Consider the following 20,852-nt stretch of genomic DNA (forward strand, 5'->3'; position numbering starts at 1 on the left):
GGCTCAGAGGTGAGACAAATATTTGCCTTTATTTTATCATATTTATATCTTCTCTAACCTCCAAGGAGCTCAAGGCAATGTGCATGCTTCTCCACCCCCTTTTATACATACAAAAACCTTGTGAGGCAGGCGTGCCGAGTTGTGCCCAACATTTTTTTTGAGGGGGGTGTCAGAAGGCGCTCTGATGATCCTCAAAGAGACTAAATTGAAGACTGAAGGACAGAGATATGATAAAACCTCATTCCCGCTTAGGACCTCATTCCCAGCAAACACAAAGTTTTAAAAAGAATGAGCCTCTGTCCATTGATATTGCTCGATGGGAAAAAAGCACTCAGATCTCTTTTAAAAAAAACAGAATTCCGTCTCCTTTTATCTAAGAACCAGTGTGAAAAATGTCTGCCCAGTGGATCATCTCTTCGCCCCCCCCCCCCCCCTGGAAGTTATACCTTTTGGATAATAAGAGCACAGAAAGCAGCTCTCGGATCTAAACTATCACACAGCCAACATTGCCTGGTAATATTTATTGGGGTTTCAAAATGGGCAGAGGGAGGGAAATGGTAAGACACAGAAAAGCCCGGCAGGCTCCTCTAAGCTTTGCTTCTAACAAACATTTTCTTGGGAGGAAGGAAGGAGGGAAAGGAAAGAAAAGACCCTTAACCTCAAGGTAATGACTTTGCAAGGCTTGTTAGCACTTCAAAAGAAGCAAGGGCTTTTAGGGGCACCTGCAGAGATGGACCAGACAATCCAGGGTTGCAGAGCTTTTCTTCTTCAGCTCTTTGCCTTCCTAAAGAGCCCTTGAAACAACACTTATGAGCACAAGTGACAAGTTCCCTGCACTTAGAAAACATCTCCCAGCTTTCTCAGTTTCTTTCAAACTCTGTTACAGAGTGCATAATCTCAGTCTTGAGTTCTTTTCTCCCATCAGCCGGGTGATTTGGATCAGCTTCTCTCCAAAGGGGTGAAGTTGGACAAAGGGAATCTCAGGACGAATTTGTTATTTTACAGAGCCTCCCCCCCCAAAAAAAAAAACACCAATTGCTTAAAAAGGCAGCAAAGTGGGGCACAAATGATGAAAGATCACCGTGAGTTCCATGGGCTGCTACTTAATGGAGAGATAAGCACCAGTTTTTTTCATACTTCAGCTCTGGTGCGTGCATAAAAATAATTGCAGCAATTTGCTACCTGATCAGAACAGAAAGGAGAACTGGGAATGCAGGAAACCAAGAGAGGTGGGATCTGTGCAGAAAGCTGATGGTGTTAAGTGATTAATTGGTGCAAGTCAGAGTCAGCTATCTCTCCTTCAACAGGCAACCCCAGGAGAAGGGCCACAGCTCAGAGATAGAGCATCTGATTTACATGCACAAAGAACTAGGTTCAGTCCCTGGAATCTCCTTGTAGGGCTGTGAGAGAACTCTGTCTGGAATCCTGGTGAGCCAAGCAGTATAGGCAATACTAAGCTAGATGGACCAATGGACTCAACACAAGACTGCTACCTGTGCTCCCAGGGTCAAATTAGCCCATCTCATCTTCCCTCCAGCTCGAAGGGAAGGTGTTGCTCTCACACCTGACTTTTCAGTGATGCCCTAGTTCCTTTGGGCACAGTTCAAATTTCACAGCAAAATCAAATTTGGTCCGTTTGGTCTTGGGCCAATGCCCTCCCTCCCCCCCCCCAATGTACCCCATGTCCCACCATCACTTATTGGTTTGCGATAATCAGTTTACTGTTGCACCTGAACTGAAGAAACTATGGTTTACCCCAAACCAGTTTCCCTCCTATTCAGAAAAGGCAAACTCAATTCAAAGCATGGTTTCTAGCAGGGCCAATCAAGACATTTTGCTGCCTGATGAAAAAGGCCAATATGGCACTTCCACTCCATTCCTTATAGAGAAGAGGAATGCCCTGGCGACTGAATCTTACTTCAACTCTGGTAATGAAATTCTGTCTTCCACCACACTTCAGGCCCCAAGCTAGTTTAAGGGGCCCAGGTCAGACCATATTCTACTTTGTCCTCCAAACAAGGGTAATGGCCTGAGGGCTTAGGATGAACAACCAGAGGAATCCTACTTCTGCTCCACAAGACTCTTTTGGAAGCAAACGCATATTTGCAGGGATCTTAGCTTACCAGAATACACTATAGTTATCACAATCCAGGAAGTGAGGAAACTGAAGTGTGTGAAAGAAGGAAGAGAGGCATGATACTAGCACTTATGATCCTAAGCAGTTGCTGACTCTGAGCCCATCTATCCACCTGCCCTCTATATCCCTGACTTCCTAAGTAGCAGTGGCATGCTGTTGGCAAGCCACCATTTTAATCTGCCAACAATACCATTGGGCAATGGCAGAGATTGCAGCACTGGACTGTGGGTGCCTATCACAGGGTGCCCTTCTGAGGATGGAGCAAATGAGCCTGAGGTACAGACCTAAGAACCCTGAAGCCACAGTTTGACTGGAACTTTTGTTCCAGGCCTAAGCCTAGATTTACGACGGTGCCCAGTTAAAAGTGGCCATGAATCAAATGGTCAACTCCCTGTTGTGCCCAAGTTATTTACAAAAATGCCATAGGGCACACAAGTAAAAGAAAGGGTTGATTTGTAGAAGATTCAAAAAAGTATTGATGGGGGAGATTCATAGTGATCAAGCAGGCTTTCTCCCGAGAAGACATTTATCAGACAATGTAAGGAATATAATAGACATTTTGGAGATGTTAGAAGTCAATATAAATACAAAAGCTGTGCTGATATTTGTGGACGCGGAGAAAGCCTTTGACAATATTTCTTGGACCTTTATGAAGAAGAATCTCCAGGGTATGGGGGTAGGCCAAGGGTTTGAAAACGGTATAGGCGCAATATATTCTGAACAAAAGGCAAAACTTATAGTGAACAATGTGATTACGGAAGAACTTAAAATTGAGAAAGGGACACGTCAGGGGTGCCCAATTTCCCCACTACTTTTTATTTCGGTCCTGGAGGTTTTGCTAAACATGATAAGAAAGTACCAGCTGGTTAAAGGGGTGCAGGTCGGAGCGAAACAATATAAACTGAGAGCTTTTGCAGATGATTTGGTACTTACATTACAAGAGCCAGAATCTAGTACTAAAAGAGTATTAGAACTGATGCAAGAATTTGGTCAAATGGCAGGATTTAAATTGAATAAGTCAAAAACTAAGGTATTGGAGAAAAATTTAACAGATATTGAGAAAGAAAAGTTTCAGAATGAGACAGGTTTAACTGTGGTTAAGAGTGTAAAATATTTGGGGATTAACATGACAGCTAAAAATATTAATTTATTTAAAGATAATTATGAGAAATGTTGGAAACAAGTTAAAAAAGACTTAGAAATCTGGTCAAATTTGAAGCTTTCCTTGTCTGGTCGAATAGCAGTTATAAAGATGAATGTATTGCCTAGAATGTTGTTTTTGTTTCAAACTTTGCAAATTGTGGATAAGATGGACTGTTTCAAGGGTTGGCAGCAAGATATTTCTAAATTTATCTGGCAGGGCAAAAAGCCCAGGATAAAATTTAAAATCTTAACTGATGCAAAAGAAAGAGGGGGATTTGCCCTGCCAGATTTGAAACTTTATTATGAATCAGCAGCTTTCTGCTGGTTAAAGGACTGGCTGCTTCTCGAGAATACGGACATTTTGGATTTGGAAGGATTTAACAATTTCTTTGGGTGGCATACATATTTGTGGTATGACAAGGTTAAGGCTCATAAAGGTTTCAAAAACCACATTGTCAGGAAAGCATTGTATAATGTCTGGATTAAATATAAAGATCTGCTGGAGAACAAAACTCCAAGGTGGTTGTCACCAATGGAGGCAAAAGCTTTGAAAAAACTTCATATGGAGGCTAAATGGCCAAAATATTGTGAAATTTTAGAACAGGAGGGTGATAAATGGAAATTGCAGAGTTTTGAAAATCTAAAAGACAAAGTGCGAGACTGGCTTCATTATTATCAAATACTGGAGGTCTATAAGTTGGATAGGAAAATTGGCTTTCAGGTGGAAAAATCAAAATTGGAAACAGAGTTGTTAGAATCCAAAACTAAGAATTTGTCAAAAATGTATAACTTGCTGCTGAAATGGAATACACAGGATGAAACAGTTAAATCAGTTATGATTAAGTGGGCACAAGATATTGGACATAACATTATGTTTGCTGACTGGGAAAGGTTGTGGACCACCGGTATGAAATTCACGGCATGTAATGCCTTGAGAGAGAATATTATGAAAATGATCTATAGGTGGTACATGACCCCAGTCAAGCTTGCTAAAATTTACCACTTATCAGACAACAAATGTTGGAAATGTAAAGAAAATGAAGGTACTTTTTTTCACCTCTGGTGGACCTGCCCTAGGATTAAGGCTTTCTGGGAAATGATATATAATGAAATGAAAAAAGTATTTAAATATACTTTCCTGAAGAAACCAGAGGCCTTTCTCCTGGGTATGGTAAGCCATGTGGTGCTAAAGAAGGACAGAACTTTTTTTATGTATGCTACTACAGCAGCAAGGCTCCTTATTGCGAAGTATTGGAAGACTCCAGATCTACCCACCCTGGAAGAATGGCAGATGAAGATGACAGAATACATGGGACTGGCGGAGATGACTGGCAGAATCCGAGACCAGGACAAAGAGACAGTGGAAGAAGATTGGAAGAAGTTCAAAGACTATCTTAATAAACATTACAAAATTAATGAAAGCTAAAAAGATATGGGTTTAAAAATTAGTGGTTTGCAGGGGCGTTGATTAAGGAAAAAGAACAGAATTAATAAAAACTATGGGAAATATGGGAATGGATTTGCTGATAAGACAAATGAGATTAGAATACAGAAGGGGGAGGTGTGAGGAGGTCGGTGAAATTAGGTTTAGAAAATAAGGTTTGAATGTATACTTGTTTTGTTTTTGTTTGTTGGTTTTTGTATGTTTTTATTGTTGTTTGTATTTGTATTTATATGTGTTTATTTGAAACTTAATAAATATCATTTAAAAAAAAAAAAAGAAAGGGTTGATTTGAAAGGCGGCCCCTGATGATTCTGGAAAGTGAATAAGGATATAGCACATCATGATCTAATAAAATCCTTTTGTGCTTTGATGGCCAGAGACAAACCTACAGAGGAAGCCCTTTACCCTTGATTATTCCATTTCCTTGGAAGTTTTACGTCACTGTCAGCTTTTAGAACGATCTCTCCCCCCCACCAAACTGACCTCTCTGGCTAATTGAAGCAGGTCACTGATTAATTTGCCCATCTACTTTTATTTTCCCTTTTACCTGAAAACCGGCATTGTGAATTTTACTCGTTTGCATAAAGTGCCGCAGCTGGCCATATCATATGGAAAATGTGCTCATTCTAGATGGGCTCCATTGTATGGGAAGATGTGATTTGAAAGCCGGAACAGGCACATTTTTATCTCATGAGCAGGCCTGCCAAAAGCACAGGTTCAAACAAAGTCGGCCCTACTATTAGGCAGAGCAAGGCAGTCGCCTCAGGCGGTAGATACTGATGGGCTGGATATGGTGATGAGACATTCCAAGGACAGAGCTGTGGGTGCTGTGCAGTCTGTCTAGCACTCCACAGCCTCCTTCCTTGAGTCATGGTGGAAGATAATTTCCCATCACTAATGTCAAAGAAAGAATCATTACAGTATTCTACTTAATGTCTGGAATGGGGTGGGTCACTATTGCCTCAGACAGCAAGATGTCTTGGGCCGGCCCTGAGTCCACAAGTAGCTTTTAGTGTTTTGGAGTCTTGGCTTAGCTATACTATTATAAGCCTGAAGGAAATTTGGGGGAACCCAGCAGCTTAGAGGGGAAATAGGAGCTGGGGCAATGACAGGGAAGTGATTGACAGCAGAAAACTGGGGAAAGGCTTCAATTCATAATGCAGGTATGTTTCAGATCAGGGCCCTCAATCTGTGGCTCTTTCTCCAAAACAAAAGTGGCTAGTTTAAACACTTTTTATTATTTTCAAAATTCTGTAGAGTAAATATAAAGATAGTTTGAGGAACTGAGATATTAAAATACAGATACTGGTAACTAATTAAAAATTTTATCTATCTGCCTATGCACACTTAGGTGGATTCTACACACACATTAAAAAAAGCTTTGAAAATGCTTTTTTAAAAAAATGTTTTGAAAAATATATTGAATTTGCCATAGCTCACTGTCGCCAACCAGTGTCACATTTGTATATTGCACTTTACAACACACTTAAACTTTTTATTTGCAGCTGTATAGCTGAGTCCCTAAAAACCTTTTAAGTTGGTGTTATCAAATACTCAAATAATTCAGTCCAATCACACATGTAAATTACTATAGTATCCCCAGGGAAAGAATATGGATCTATGGAGTCCTGCAAAACAGCAGACTCCATCTTCCAATGAACTTACTATCTTTTTGTCTGCATTAAAAACTATATCAACAGTGTGTCATGTAGTCTGGCCCTGAGAGAGATCTATCTGGATTATCTTTTCCCCATCAAGCTAAGACTTTCCTACTCAGAAAGGCCTTTACAGTGGACCCTCCGGTTATGAATTAAATTTGTTCTTGGGGTCCATCTACAACCCGAAAAGTCTGTAAGCAGAGGCGCCGCTTCTGTGTATGCACGTGGCACAATTGAGCACTTCTGTGCATGCACGAAGTGCACAGAGCACTTCTGCACATGCGCACAGGGCGAAACCTGGAAGTATACACTTCCAAGGTTGCCGCGTTTGTAACCCAAAAGTTAAGTATCCAGAGGGGTGCATAATTAGAGGTTCCACTGTATCTGAAAACTAGGTGCAAATGATGTTGACAAATGGGCTGTTATTAAGGCAATTGGTATTTTAATGCTAGTCCTGAATGTGTTTCATTGGAGTTTATTAATTGTTTTCAACTAGTTTATTTTTATTTTAAATGATGTTTTTTGGGGGAAATTCTGAGCCACCTTGAAACCCAACTTGGGAAAAGCAGGGATAGAAATACATGAATAATCAGGACCTGAGAGCACAGAACATACACAGGCAGTCCACAGAGTTGGAAACCTTGTCTGACTGAAGTCCCTGACCTTGGGGGTTGCTGATGTACATATATTATGGACTTCCTGTTAGGCATATGGAAATTGGGGGTGAAGCCAGTGGAGTACATGATTCCCATGCCCACCTGTTTAACCTATGCTATGGGCAGACAAATCTGTCCATTTCTAATTCTCTCATTTCCCCACTTTTCAAGTTCAAAGTTCACTTAGTTCCTCCACATTTCCTCATCAGTTTGTGATTATTATTATTTTTTAAAAGAGTCCGCATGAAAATGCATATGCATTTTTAATGTGAATTTAATCTAATAGGCAGAGGCTTGTGCGAAATTTTGCCCAATATGCACATTTCTCCAAGCGATTTTCTGCACCCAGAATGCATGTTCATGTGCTCATACAAATGCACACTTCTCCCTAATCTATGTCTTTTCTCTCTCACAAAACTGCATTGCAAAATTCATAGATGTGTGAATTTCGAAGGATAACGGAACTTCTCTTTTGCACATTGCTCCTGGAAGTGCAGTTATGGAGATGGGAATTAAAATGTGGACCAACACCACTCCCCCACCATCCCGACATCTGTGTGGTGGGAGCGAATGAAAAGCTTATCTGCTCCCTCTGCCTTGCTACCACTTAACTCTCGGTTTTGCGGCACACTCCTGAGACGGGAGCGCAGTGGCAGTGTTCAGCTCAGATGCTCCTGACTCCCTCTTCTCCCTGCTCTTTGTTAGACATATTTACAATAACACGGCATGTCAGTTCAGCCCGTGCACTTGCAAAGGAACTTCTATGCATAATGGATTTTATTTCCCCTGGCTTGGAAAGAAAAAGGGACCGTGGGGGAGGAGAGAGAAGAGAGAGGTAGAATTGTTCAAGGAGTGGTTGCTGAATTTACATCACTGTCTTCTCAGAGAGAGAGAGAGAGAGAGAGAGAGAGAGAGAGAGAGACTAGAATGTGCTTTGTGTCTCTTTTTAAAGAACAGGTGAAAAGACAAAGTAAGCCAAAAGAACTGAAACTGAAAAATCAAATCACACAGCACAGAAATGTCTAGGAAGAGCAGAGAAGATGATAGGCAGCTGCCCATTACCAGACTATCCATCCATCTAAGCAAGTGTTGTCAATTCTGACTGACAGAAGCTCTTGCGAGAAATAAAGGTCTACCTGATCCTGTTAACTGGAGAAGATGGCAGAAACTGAACCTGGGTCATTTCATATGCAAAGCTACAGCCCCTCTCTGATCAGTGCTCCAAAAGTAGAAGAAAATATGGTGTCCCAGCCATTTAAGTGACCAGTGTTTAATGTTTTTGTACCGGCTTCTGTTATATTCTCAGACAGATGGAGCCATCAGCAAGTTCTTCCTAATGTTTAGCCAAAACTCTCTAAGAGCATAGCCTCATATCAAGCCTGACCACTGTTCCATCTAGCTCAGCATTGTCTACAGTGACAGGCACTGATGCTAAGAGTATCTTTCAGCTCTATCTGGAGATGCCGAGGATTGTAGCTGAGAACTTGTGCATGCAAAGCACTTGCTCTGCCACTGAGTTATACCCCTTTTGATTAGAGGATGTTTGATTCCAAATCAATCTACAGGCTGTAAAGGAGCGTATATCCTTCCTGGGAAATACGGGTGCATGCTGAATAGGTTTCAGTTCACAACAAGAAAAAACAGTATATTAGACACTAAATTATAATCATAGTGAGTTATTATGGGAGGCATTGTTGGAGGAGTTCCAAACCATATTTGAAAAAGAGAGAGAGAGCAGGAAGCAGCTACTCGTCTGGAAAAGCTCCTAGCTCAAAATAAATTCTAGAATTTTTCCAGTCCCCTCAAATTTGCAGGGGACAGTTTCCACTTCATTGCAGCTGCCATTTTGAATGAGAAACTTTCATTTCATCTCTGCTGTAAATACGTTGTTGTTATGTTATGTTGTGTTGTGTTGTTATGTTTTATGTTATGTTGTGTTATTCTATTATAATACCACCCTTCATCCAAAGATCTCAGAGCAGTTCACAATATAAAAATACAGGATAAAAGCACAAATAAATAGTTAGAACAGAAACAAAACGAAACAATACCCCTCCCAAACACAATTCAAAGCGCAAAATATGAATCAACCAAAGGCCGATTAAAATATAACTCATTTTAATTATAGCCTGGATGAGACAACAACTGTGCATTTTCTGAAAGTATATCTAGACCTTTATCTAGTTGCTTACTTAGAAAACTTTGCATTTTGAACTTTCTTTTCAGTCTTTGAAAGGAAGGTCCTGATTCCACGTTCCCATTCAATGGCTTTGGAGCCTGAATGTGGCAGCTTGAACCTTATCAGGTGCAGGCTAGAGAGGGGCTTGGCCTCCTCCATTTCCACTCCCCACCCATAACACCCCGGCAATGCACTTACATCAGTTAAGGCCGCGTTGATGTAGTTGTTGCTGTCTCCGTCCATGGAGATCAAGAAGGGGAGGCACCGGTCTGGAGGCAGCACGTCCATACTGCGATTCTTCTCCCGGTTGCGTGGCAGAAGGGCGATGCTGCACTCCTCCACATCCAGGTGGGGTGTTACAGAATTCAGAGTCTGCTGGACACAAGGAAACCAGGTCAGGCAGCATTTCATAATCTCAGAGTCAGGAGAAATTTAACAGGCACAATAAATAGGCACCCTTCTTTTATATCAGGAGTGGGGAACATTGTTTAGCCCCAGGGCTGCATTCCCTTCTTGTCAACATTCTGGGGGGCTCACGTGACAATGGTGGGCAGGAATAGAGGCAAAAGTGGGTGGAGCAATGAATGCAAATTATACCTTTGTAATTTTGGCTAATTTTAAACACACCCACACACACCCCTCTCCATCCTCCATCCAGCCTCCCAAAAACAGAATTGTCATTTTTCTCTTTTTCCTTCCTAAACTCCTACACCTTCAGGTAAAGGTAAAGGACCCCTGGACATTTAACTCCAGTCAAAGGCAACTATGGGGTTGCGGTGCTCATCTCGCTTTTCAGGCCAAGGGAGCCGGCATTTGTCCACAGACAGCTTTTCGGGTCATGTGGCCTGAATACATAACATGACTAAACTGCTTCTGGCATGACAGAACACCTTTACAGAAACCAGAGCATACGGAAAAATTGTTTACCTTCCCGCCACAGCGGTACCTATTTATCTACTTGCACTAGCATGCTTTCGAACTGCTAGGCTGGCAGGAGCTACGCCTACGCCTTCAACAACTGCATGGCAAGCAGAAATTCAAGAAGTGAAAGCTTTTGTCTGATCCTGGCACCTCCATTCTGGGAAAAGCTTTGAACATTTGCTAGTAACATGGTTCTGTGTCCTTGCCTGGAAATAAGGTGACATCCTCAACTAAAGACTCTTACTCTCAGGGTGGTGGGTTCAAGGCCCAGTTTGAGCAAAGGATTCCTACACTTCAGGGGGTTGGACTAGAAGACCCCAACGGTCTCTTCCAGCTCTGTGTTCCTGGTTATCACAAAAGATGCATGCCTAGGTTATACTGGGCTCTTGCTTTTGGCAATCCTGGGTCCAAAGGCTCATCATAAATGTGCGCTTGAAGAAAGTCTCTTTGGTTCAAAGAAGCCTTCAGCTTTCATGGACTCACCTGGAACTCCTCCCGCAGCTGTGACGAGTTGCTCTGAGGATCTATCCTGACCATCTCTTTGTATGTGGGCCTGAATTCACTGACAGGGATACTGGTCTCTCCACACAGGCAGGCTTCCAAGATGGCATCGTGGATGAAGACATATTGCTCCTTCAGGAGAAGGGAATGAAAGTTTAAATGGTTATTGATTTATGCAATTGAAATAATTCACCAGATTCTTCTGCGGTCCAAGGCCTCAGCCAAATCAGGAATATTAGGAGGGTGTTGAGCATCAGATGAGTCAAGTGCAGACAGGCATGGACTGTGACTGGTTGGCTTGTGTTAAGTTGTGGGCGAACATAGCAGACGACACAGCGATTTCTCCAGAGCAGCTCTTTATTTGTAAGCTGGACAGAACTGAACAACAAACAGCTCAGCCGGCCTGCCTGCTTTTATAGGCAGCGGGCTGTCAACATTGTAGCAACAACAACCCAGGGTTTCCCACCTAAAATAACTGACGTGGACCTGAGTGAAAACTATCTACAGTATCCCCCTGCTGGCCCAGGGTGAGAACTTCAGTACATAACAGCTTGGATGGCCAGGAGCAATCTGTGGCTGTCTGGGCATCGGGTAGAAATGAGAGGCAGGCATTGGGCAGGAAAACCCTGTGAATACCCTGACCACTGGCTGCATTTTCCCAGGAGAAGGTGGGAGTCCACCACCTGGTGCTCCTTCATGTCTGAGGCCCATCCCTGAAGCAGCACCATGGTAAAGGTGCTGCATGGTAAAGGAGCCTCCTTTTCAAGCAGCTTTACTACATTTTGCAAATGAGCACTATGTACAGATTTGGTGTGGTGCAGGATACCCATTTTCAAAAGCAGCTTCTTGGAGAAGCCTTGAAGAATTGACTATGGGAGGAAAATGTAACATCTCCTTCTCCTCCCAGGTGTGTGTTTAAGTCAAGCTTTAGGGGGGGGGGACATACCTAAACCTTAGCCCCTCCCCCTTGCACTAATTCAGACCCAGATCCAGGGTGGGGTAGGTGGTGTCCCTGATTGGGGAGCCATGGATCAGGGCCATAGAGTGGATGTAAGATGGACAGTGCACAGCCCTTATATTTATATGCTACTACACCACGATATTTTTTGAGGTGTCTTAAAGCATCCTTAAAGCTGGACTGAACTCCAACAAATAGGGCTGGGTCCCTTTCATTTGCTAAACTATAGTTTTGCCATTTTGCCTGAAGCAGCACACTGTAGGTAATGTTAGCTTTGGTTTGTTTGAAACAAGGGAACTTGAGGCCTAAGGATTTTCATGTCACACTAAACCAGTGGTAGCCGATGTGCTGCCCTCCCATCAGCCCCAGCATGACTAGTGGTCATGGATGATGGGAGTTGTAGTCCAACAACATCTGGAGGAAGCCATGTTGGCTATAACTAGGTTATAGTTGGTTAAACTACAACTTAGTGTGACGCCGGAACATGGACAGGATGTTATAGCATGTTATAGCAGTGAATTGTTGGGACGCAGGTTATGACAGGTCTTGAAGAGTGATAATAATTTGGGATCCCCAGTAGGAGAACATGGGAATTACACAGCAAAAGAAGAGGATCCAATCTTACTGGTGCCTTAGCAGAACAGGAAGTTGGTGCAAGGCAGATGAAAACCAGGAGATTGTCATTTTATGAATCCATGGGGTGCTGCTTTGCATTCTAAACATGCTGTTACAATAACCCATAGTCCATCTCTGTCTCCACTGGGACCATACCCCCATGCCCAAATCTCACCTCGGTCTGGATCATGTTGATTCTCCGTGAGCATAGTGTCTTCACGCAGTTGTAAATGTCTACAACACCCTCACACTCAGCCATATCCAGCATCACGTCCAAGACGATGTAACAGCCTGTCCTCCCTGTGCCGGCACTGCAGAGGGTTGTGGATGTGGGAGGAGAGGATGGTAGACTCTTAAATGCCTAAGCATAACACAGCTTTCTCCAACCCGGTACCTTCTCTTCCTATTTTTCTGAACTCCCATCAACCCCACCCAGCCTGGCCAATGGTCAAGGATGATGGAGGTCACCATGTTGGTTGCAGAGTGTGGGCAATGTGACTTGGCGGTGTGATAGAATAGTAAGTTTGAGTATGTTGGTTTAGAGATGTGGTTCCTAAACTTTTTCAGGCTTCCCACCCTTGGTTCCATAACTTCTTCCCCAGTGCCTGCTACCATACCCTATAAAGAGCATTACTCACAAAAGAAAGATATTCAAAACAGGAAAGAAAGATATTCAAAACAGGAACAATGGATTTCACATTTATTCAAAATCCAATTAAAACTATTTAGTTTAATTAAGTCAACAAAATTGATAAACTTGATCCAGTGACACCAGCTTTTCACTATCTGGTAGTCATTTACACCTCCAGCACCCCACCCCACCCCTGACAATTCCACCAACCATTTTGGGAACCACTGATTTATAGTGTTAATGTGTTTCATGTGTGTTGATCATGTTAAAGGTATACTTGAGTGAGACTGACTGGGATGTATTTTTTAGCTGCATTTAGAATAAGTTTTGTTTATTGCTATATAAGGGGTTGGGAATTCAGTTGGATTGGGCTGTTTGATTGTACAATTGATGTAGCATATTGAGGAGTGGGAAGAGTGAGCTGATTTTTATTTTACTTGATTGTCAATCATGTCATTTAAAAATGTGGAATTCATACTTCTTAGCTGATTCTCATTTGTAATATTCTATTTCCTGATATTCTGAGGATATATTGTTTAGCTGTCTGCTGTGTTTCGCTATCTGGAATTTTCCTTGTAATTTTGCAGCTGATTTTTCTGTGTAATGTTTATTTTTATGCTAAAGAGGATGCTCCATTTAGTTGTTGACTGTGCCTTCCAGAATGTGGAAATTTGCTGGTCTTTTTTTGTACTTTTTATTTCTGATGTGTTAATCTATGCTGTAAACTTGCTGAAATGTAAGTGGCAAATAAATTGCCCAAGCAAATAACAGGGAAGGCGAGCAGAAAGTCCCACACCCAGTTCCCAACATCTTCTGGTAGGGGTGGGAGATATTCCCAATCTGAAACCCTGGAGGCTTGCTGCCAGTCAATGTAGACTCAGGCTTCCTCAACCTCGGCCCTCCAGATGTTTTGAGACTACAATTCCCATCATCCCTGACCACTGGTCCTGCTAGATAGGGATCATGGGAGTTGTAGGCCAAAAACATCTGGAGGGCTGAGGTTGAGGAAGCCTGATGGACCAATGTGTCTGACTCAGTATGAGGCATCTTCCTCTGTTCCTAATATACAATTTTGGGAAAGGCTGGCCTAATTTCTTCCATATGTTCTTTCACTGCTCCAATAAATTAGAATGCTGAAGGCAAAGATGCATTCTTGATGGCTATCTCCCCGTGATAGAAGTCTTGGCCTTTGGAAACTCAACCAAGTCTAAGCCTGAACACATCTTTTATTGAAAGACCCATTTACTACAGCAGGCTTTGGGGAGTCAAGGCTAACCACCTGAAAAGTGGGTTTCTTAAAATATATTTTAGTTCTTGGATGTGATTATATTTTAATGTTGTGGGTCTTGTTTTGTTTTTAATCAATACCTACTTTTCTTTAAACAGCAGTGAAGAACGTGCCAGACAAATAGAATTTATCCAAGCTTTTCAACCCTTCTTTGTAGCTTTATTATGGTTTTTGAGAGAGAGTAGTGCTGGGATCCAGTGTGGTGTGGTGGTTAGTGTGTTGAATAGTACAGGAAACAACTGGGTTTCAATCCTCACCCCATTTTAATTCATGGGTCAAAAGTTGGCTTTAATGCATGAGAGTGGGGTCTGTTATTAGTTGTGTTTTCATCTTGATCATTTGCCAACCACAATTCTATGTAGCCTGGGGTTTCTGAAATGCAGGGCAAAGGTCAGGTTCACATGAAGTGCTAAATTAGTTAAACCATATTTTAATGGTAAAGGTAAAGGGACCCCTGACCATTAGGTCCAGTCATGGCCGACTCTGGGGTTGCGGCGCTCATCTCGCTTTATTGGCCGAGGGAGCCAGGTTACAGCTTCCGGGTCATGTGGCCAGCATGACTAAGCTGCTTCTGGCGAACCAGAGCAGCGCACGGAAACGCAGTTCACCTTCCTGCCAGAGCAGTACCTATTTATCTACTTGCACTTTGATGTGCTTTTGAACTGCTAGGTTAGCAGGAGCAGGGACCGAGCAACGGGAGCTCACCCCGTCGCAGGGATTTGAACTGCCGACCTTCTGATCGGCAAGTCCTAGGCTCTGTGGTTTATCCCACAGCGCCACCCACGTCCCATTTTAATGTTACGCACAGCTAAACCAGGTTAGTGTTAGCTGCACAAGACTCCCCCATCCCACTCTCCTCCTCCAAAGGGTGACTGGGGGGCATTTGGTTCCATTTTCAACTAACCACAGCTTACCATTGTCTCCCAGCTAGGATCTATCGTTAACTATTGCTAATATTATCTAGATGTGATATGTCCATTAAGCACTAGCTGAAGATGGTTGATCAAGACAAACCGTGTGCCTCCTTCTCAAGAGGCCCGGAGGGTGGCAACACGAGAAGGAGCCTTCTCTGCAGCGGCTCCCCGTCTATGGAATGCTCTCCCCAGGGAAGTCTGCCTGGTGCCTTCATTATACAGCTTTAGGTGCCAGGCAAAAATATTCCTTTTTATCCAGGTCTTTGGTTTATCTTATTGACATCCTTTTAGAATGTGGCTATGGGGGGGGGGCTTATTGGGTTACTGCTTTTGGTTTGATTTTATATGTTGTGGTTTGGTTGTGAACCGCCCTGAGACCTCTGAGTATAGGGCGGTGTATAAGTTTAATAATAATAATAATAATAATAATAATAATAATAATAATAACCAAATCCCTTCTTCACAGCTGCACCAGAGGGAGAGGAAGGGAAAGCACACGAGGGCATAATGTTCAACTATGGTTTAGCATTATGCGTGAACACAGCCAACATCTCATTCATCGATATATTCCTGCAGTGGCAGCCAGAAGGTTTCTGCCAAGGTCCCTTCCCAGACCTGCTTTAGACAAAACTAGCTCACTCACACACATGCCGAGAGAAGCAGATTCCTTACAGCTTGTTGTTCCTTAGGGAAAGCTTGCCTGTAGCACAGAGCTGACCCCACAGATCCCCTCTTGAATGAAGATCCACCCATCCAAGCCCCAGCAAAATTCCAAATGCCGCAAAGGGAAACCACTTCTCCTTTCCATTGGACCTTCTTAGTACATAAACTAATTTCTGGGGCAGATGAATCACTTGCTGTGATTATCAATGATTACAGGCTGGGGAAACTAATTATACTGGTTGTCCCTGATGAATGAATACTGATGAAGCAATCGACGAGAGAGAGAGGGAGAGAAAAGTGGTGATGAGGAGAAATTCCCCAGCTTTCATTCATCAGTCCTTTCTTGTTTATCTAGCACAGAAAGAGCACAGAATGCAGAAGTTACAAAGAACGGCGAGGAACAGTGCTGCTGCTGTGTTCTGTGCTAGCATGGGGCTGCTTTGCAAGCAAAAGAAGAAGAGCAGGTGTAAGACCAGGAGTGCAACATTCATGGTCTTCCACCGCCTCAGCAGAATAGCCAATGTAGCCATGCAAGCCATGTAACTGTGAGGATGGCAGCGTGGTCTAGCAGTTAGAGCAGAGCCACATTAGGACCTGGAAGACTGGGGTTTGAATCCCCCACTTAGCCATGAAGCTTGTTGGGTATGATTTTGGGCCAGTCACTGTGTGATTTGGGGCCAGGTAGCATGCGATGGGAAAGACCAGTATCAATCTGAGATACTGGGAAGCCACTGCCAGTCCAAAACATGCAATATTGAGCTAGTGGACAAATAGCGGACCAGCTTCCTAAATAATAATAATAATAATAATAATAATAATAATAATAATAATAATCTGCCTATCTGGTTGGGTTTCCCCAGCCACTCTTGGCAGCTAACAGAATATATAAAATATAATAAAACATCAAACATTAAAAACTTCCCGATACAGGGCTTCAGATGTCTTCTATTAGTTGTATAGTTCTTTATCTCCTTGACACCTGAAGGGAGGGTGTTCCACAGTGAGGGTGCCAGTATCAAGAAGGCCCTCTGCCTGGTTCCCTGTAACTTTGCTTCTTGCAGTGAGCGAAGCAGCAGAAGACCATCAGAGGAGGACCTCAGTGACTGGGCTAACTTTCGATAATGATTACTGGGACATTAAGCTCCAAAGCCCAAGACATAAAATACTGGTTTTCTTTACCTGCCTCAGCTGCCTCCACCACCACTCCCAGCAATAAAGCCAATTTTGTATTTCACTGATCTTTAAAGTATGATACAGAAACTGGATGATGTGATCTAAGCAAAGCACTCTATATCAAAACTCCCATAATTATCCATAGAATCACACAGCTGGGCATTCTTTTAATTGTGATGACATTTCACTGCTTCCAAGACAAAAGTCATCATTTTCTGTGATATCTCCTTACTACTAATTTGCAGATAATGCCCCAATTATTCGCTGACTTTTTTCAACCATGAGCTGAGGACCCTATTCATCATAAGGATCATTATTCTCTCCTTACGCTCTCATTATTGAACATAATGTATATTTTTACAAGTTATATTACAAAAGGCTCTATGTGCGTTAGGCAAAATCTAATGGTTGCTCCTAATTGTCTTGATCAGGGACGTTGGGGAATTCCAACAAAAAACAGCAACGGATGAGGAAAATGCTTATTCCTTCCATGTCCAGAGCAAAAATCAATCCAGTGAATACCATCAGTACTTGCTGTTATTGCTTTCAGTCCACAAACAATACGGAATTGATTATGGCTTCCCATCCCATTGTGTTTCCTTTAAATTGAAATGAATTGGGTGGATTAACATAATGGCAATACAGTGGTACCTCTGGTTAAGAACTTACCGTAATTCGTTCTGGAGGTCTGTTCTTAACCTGAAACTGTTCTTAACCTGAAGCACCACTTTAGCTAATGGGGCCTCACGCTGCTGCAGCGCCACTGCTGCACAATTTATATTCTCATCCTGAAACAAAGTTCTTAACCCGAGGTACTATTTCTGGGTTAACGGAGTCTGTAACCTGAAGCATCTGTAACCCGAGGTACCACTGTATATTTCATGCAATTTTTGCGATTAAGTATGTAAAATGACATAAGGCATGCAAATTTGCCACAGTGGACATCAATATGAACAATGTGGTTTAGGGCAGAAGATGAACCACCAGAGGAAGAGAAACAGTCTTGCGTGTGATATGGAGAATGATGCCTTCTTGCATCCCTAGTCTTGAACTTACCTGCAATGAATAACGATGGGTCCTGCATCGGGAGGCGTGGAGGCCTTCACTCTGCGGATGAATGCCAGGAGCCCGGTTGCATGGTAAGGCACCCCATGTTCTGGCCATGATGTGAAGTGGAACTGCTTTACTTCATGCCTCGCTGAGTAGCCCCTCTGTAAGGAGGAGGTGAGGGAAGGGAGAGAGAAAGAAGGGTTAGCCCTACAGATGTTTCCAGCGCCGGATTTAGGTTTGATGAGGCCCTAAGCTACCGAAGGTCATGGGGCCCTTTATATGTCCAGCTGTCCTTTGTCAACAACAAATTGTCGCTGTTTTTTGTGTTGAATATATGGTAATTTATGCAACCAGTCCATGCAGAATGTAGGCACCCTATATATAGAAATGAGCAAACCAGTGATATTTTAGGGAGCAAGCCAGCAGGCAGGGCCCATTACTTACATCATAGGAGCCTACACAACACAAACACTGTTGCTGTATGTAGGTTTTGTTTTATTTTATTTTTATCTTATATTTTGGAAATGTACATCCACAGGTTTTTTCCTTTGATTTTTTTTGGGGGCCCCAAGAGTGTGGGGCCCTAAGCTATAGCTTGTTTAGCTTATATGTAAATCGGGCACTGGATGTTTCCCCAGGAAGGTGGAGGTTAACATCAAAGGTGCTTCCAAAATTCTCATCATCCCAATTCTTTTGCTGCATTCCCAGCAGTCCCCAACTGCCTGGCCTTGTGTTTAAAAGTGCATTACATTATTCCTTAGAGAAATTTATAGCCTGCTCTTCATTTAAAAATAAATCTCAAAGTGGGCCACAATAAAAATATCCTGATCAATAAGACCAGCCAATATCACATAAAATTACAACAGCAATATGGGGTGAGCACATCTTTTGAGGGCAGGTCACCCAATTCCACCTCTAATTAACCATTAGGAATCATTATTTTTAAATTATTATGGGTTTTCGTTGAACTGCATTGTTCCTTGAGTTGTTTGTTCTTGCTTTGCTTATTTACCATGGTGTGTGTTTGTTTGTTTGTTTGATTATATTGATTATTATTTTTTGCCAAGGTTTATTATTATCATTATTAGCTGCTCTGAGCTCAACTTTGTTGTTAGAAAAGTGGCAGTGTGGTATAATGACTAGAGTGGTGGACTAGAACTAGGGTTCAAATCCCCACTCAGCCATGAATTTCACTGGGTGACCAGCGAAAATCACTTTCTCTCAACCTAACCTACCTCACAGGATTGTTGTGAGGACAAAATGAGGAGAGACCAACCATGTAAACTGTCTTGAGCTCTTCCATATAAATGAAATAAGTAGGTAAAATAAATATTAAAATCTAACCCTTTAAAACAAATTCCGAACATGACACACCATTTATATATGGTTTGCTGCAGAAGCATGACTTCATTACAGTTTATGAACACATAAGGAAAAAGGGTTCCTCAATTATAGAGGGAATTTTTTTGTAATTAAACAGAAGGTTATTGAACAGGATCCAGCAGCTTGGAATTTGCATTTTCTCAAAATTGGAGGAAATAATAAAGTTCACCATGAAAGATGTTAACCACTGCAACAAGCAGCTATCACACTCAAAATTAAGTTGACCTTGGATGCTCACCTAATATTAATTCATTCATTAATATACTGCTTACACACCTGAGTGGTTTCTAGGCTGCTTATAAGTTAATAATAAATGATGTGATTCATACATAACTAAAACAAAACAATTCCATCAACATGTTAAGAACATCCGTAATTTAAAAAATCACAACAAAACAATCCTGTTAAAAAGCGTAACAGTTAAACCAATTTGAAGAGCAATTTAAACAATCAAATCAGGAAAGTTCAAGTTCAGGGGAATACTTGTCTAAGCAGGTGCATCTTCAACTGCCGGCAGAATGCCAACACCGAAGGGGACCTCTTGTATTTACCAGAACTCTTGCTACGTACCCAGAACATCTAAGTATTGATGTAGGGGAAGCTGTTGGGAATTCTCTAGATTTCGGTGTGGCATGATGCCAAGTGGAAAGCAATTACAGGTGCTAGATTTTGCTCATGATTACAGGCAGCATGAGATAAGAGCATAAACACAGTGGTTTCTGACATGAAGCAGCTCCAACGGCGGGATTGCTGCCTGATCAAAATTCCCACCCAGGTGCCACGACTTCACTTTGGCAGATTCATCTCAGAAAAGGTTTGTGTATTTCCCATGTTGATGCCCTCCCAGCAGAACCAGGAAGCTTTGATTCAGTTCAAAATTTTCATGCAAACCCCCCTTAAGTCACACTTTCCTCCCCCACAAACAAGCAGACTGAAATGTGTCTATCCTTCAAAATGGATACAAAATCGAATTTTTGTGATGCAGTTCTCCAGCCCAAGAAATGTTGCATGTGTACACCGCATACAAAAATACCTATATCAGTGGAAATAACATGCAAAGATTGCTAGGGAGGAATCGCTTTCCAGAAATGTGTAGACTGGGCAAAACGGCATGCAAAAGTAGGAACAACGAGCACTAAAAGACTGATGAAGTGAGATCGTTTTAACAAGCAAATTATTATTATTATTATTATTATTATTATTATTATTATTATTTATACCCCGCCCATCTGGCTGGATTTCCCCAGCCATTCTGGGCAGCTTCCAATGAAACACTAAAATACACTAACCTATTAAACATTAAAAGCTTCCCTAAACAGGGCTGCCTTCAGATGTCTTCTAAAAGTTTGGTAGTTATTTTTTCTCTTTGACATCTGGTGGGAGGGTGTTCCACAGGGCGGGTGCCACTACTGAGAAGGCCCTCTGCCTGGTTCCTTGTAACTTGGCTTCTCACAGTGAGGGAACCACCAGAAGACTTTCAGCGCTGGACCTCAGTGTCCGGGCAGAACGATGGGGGTGGAGACACTCCTTCAGGTATA

The 20,852-nt window shown here is 42.3% G+C and overlaps 1 protein-coding gene across 9 annotated transcripts in view; it reads right to left on the reverse strand.

Annotated features, from left to right (window-relative positions):
- The window catches only part of PTPRU (protein tyrosine phosphatase receptor type U), a 379,961-nt gene that overhangs the window by 29,706 nt on the left and 329,403 nt on the right, over positions 1-20,852 (reverse strand). For 6 of the 9 annotated variants that reach the window (XM_079985896.1, XM_079985889.1, XM_079985894.1 and 3 more), the window contains 4 exons: positions 17,938-18,092; positions 12,388-12,523; positions 10,622-10,771; positions 9,416-9,589 (listed from right to left, as the gene is read on the reverse strand). In XM_079985896.1, the coding sequence (XP_079842022.1) occupies positions 9,416-9,589; positions 10,622-10,771; positions 12,388-12,523; positions 17,938-18,092 (615 nt within the window). Of the gene's footprint in view, positions 1-9,415; positions 9,593-10,621; positions 10,772-12,387; positions 12,524-17,937; positions 18,093-20,852 lie in introns of all 9 variants that reach the window. The other 3 variants (XM_079985895.1, XM_079985893.1, XM_079985890.1) reach the window with 1 other exon arrangement.

Source organism: Podarcis cretensis, assembly GCF_951804945.1.
Source record: "Podarcis cretensis genome assembly, chromosome: 8".
Lineage (NCBI taxonomy): Eukaryota > Metazoa > Chordata > Lepidosauria > Squamata > Lacertidae > Podarcis > Podarcis cretensis.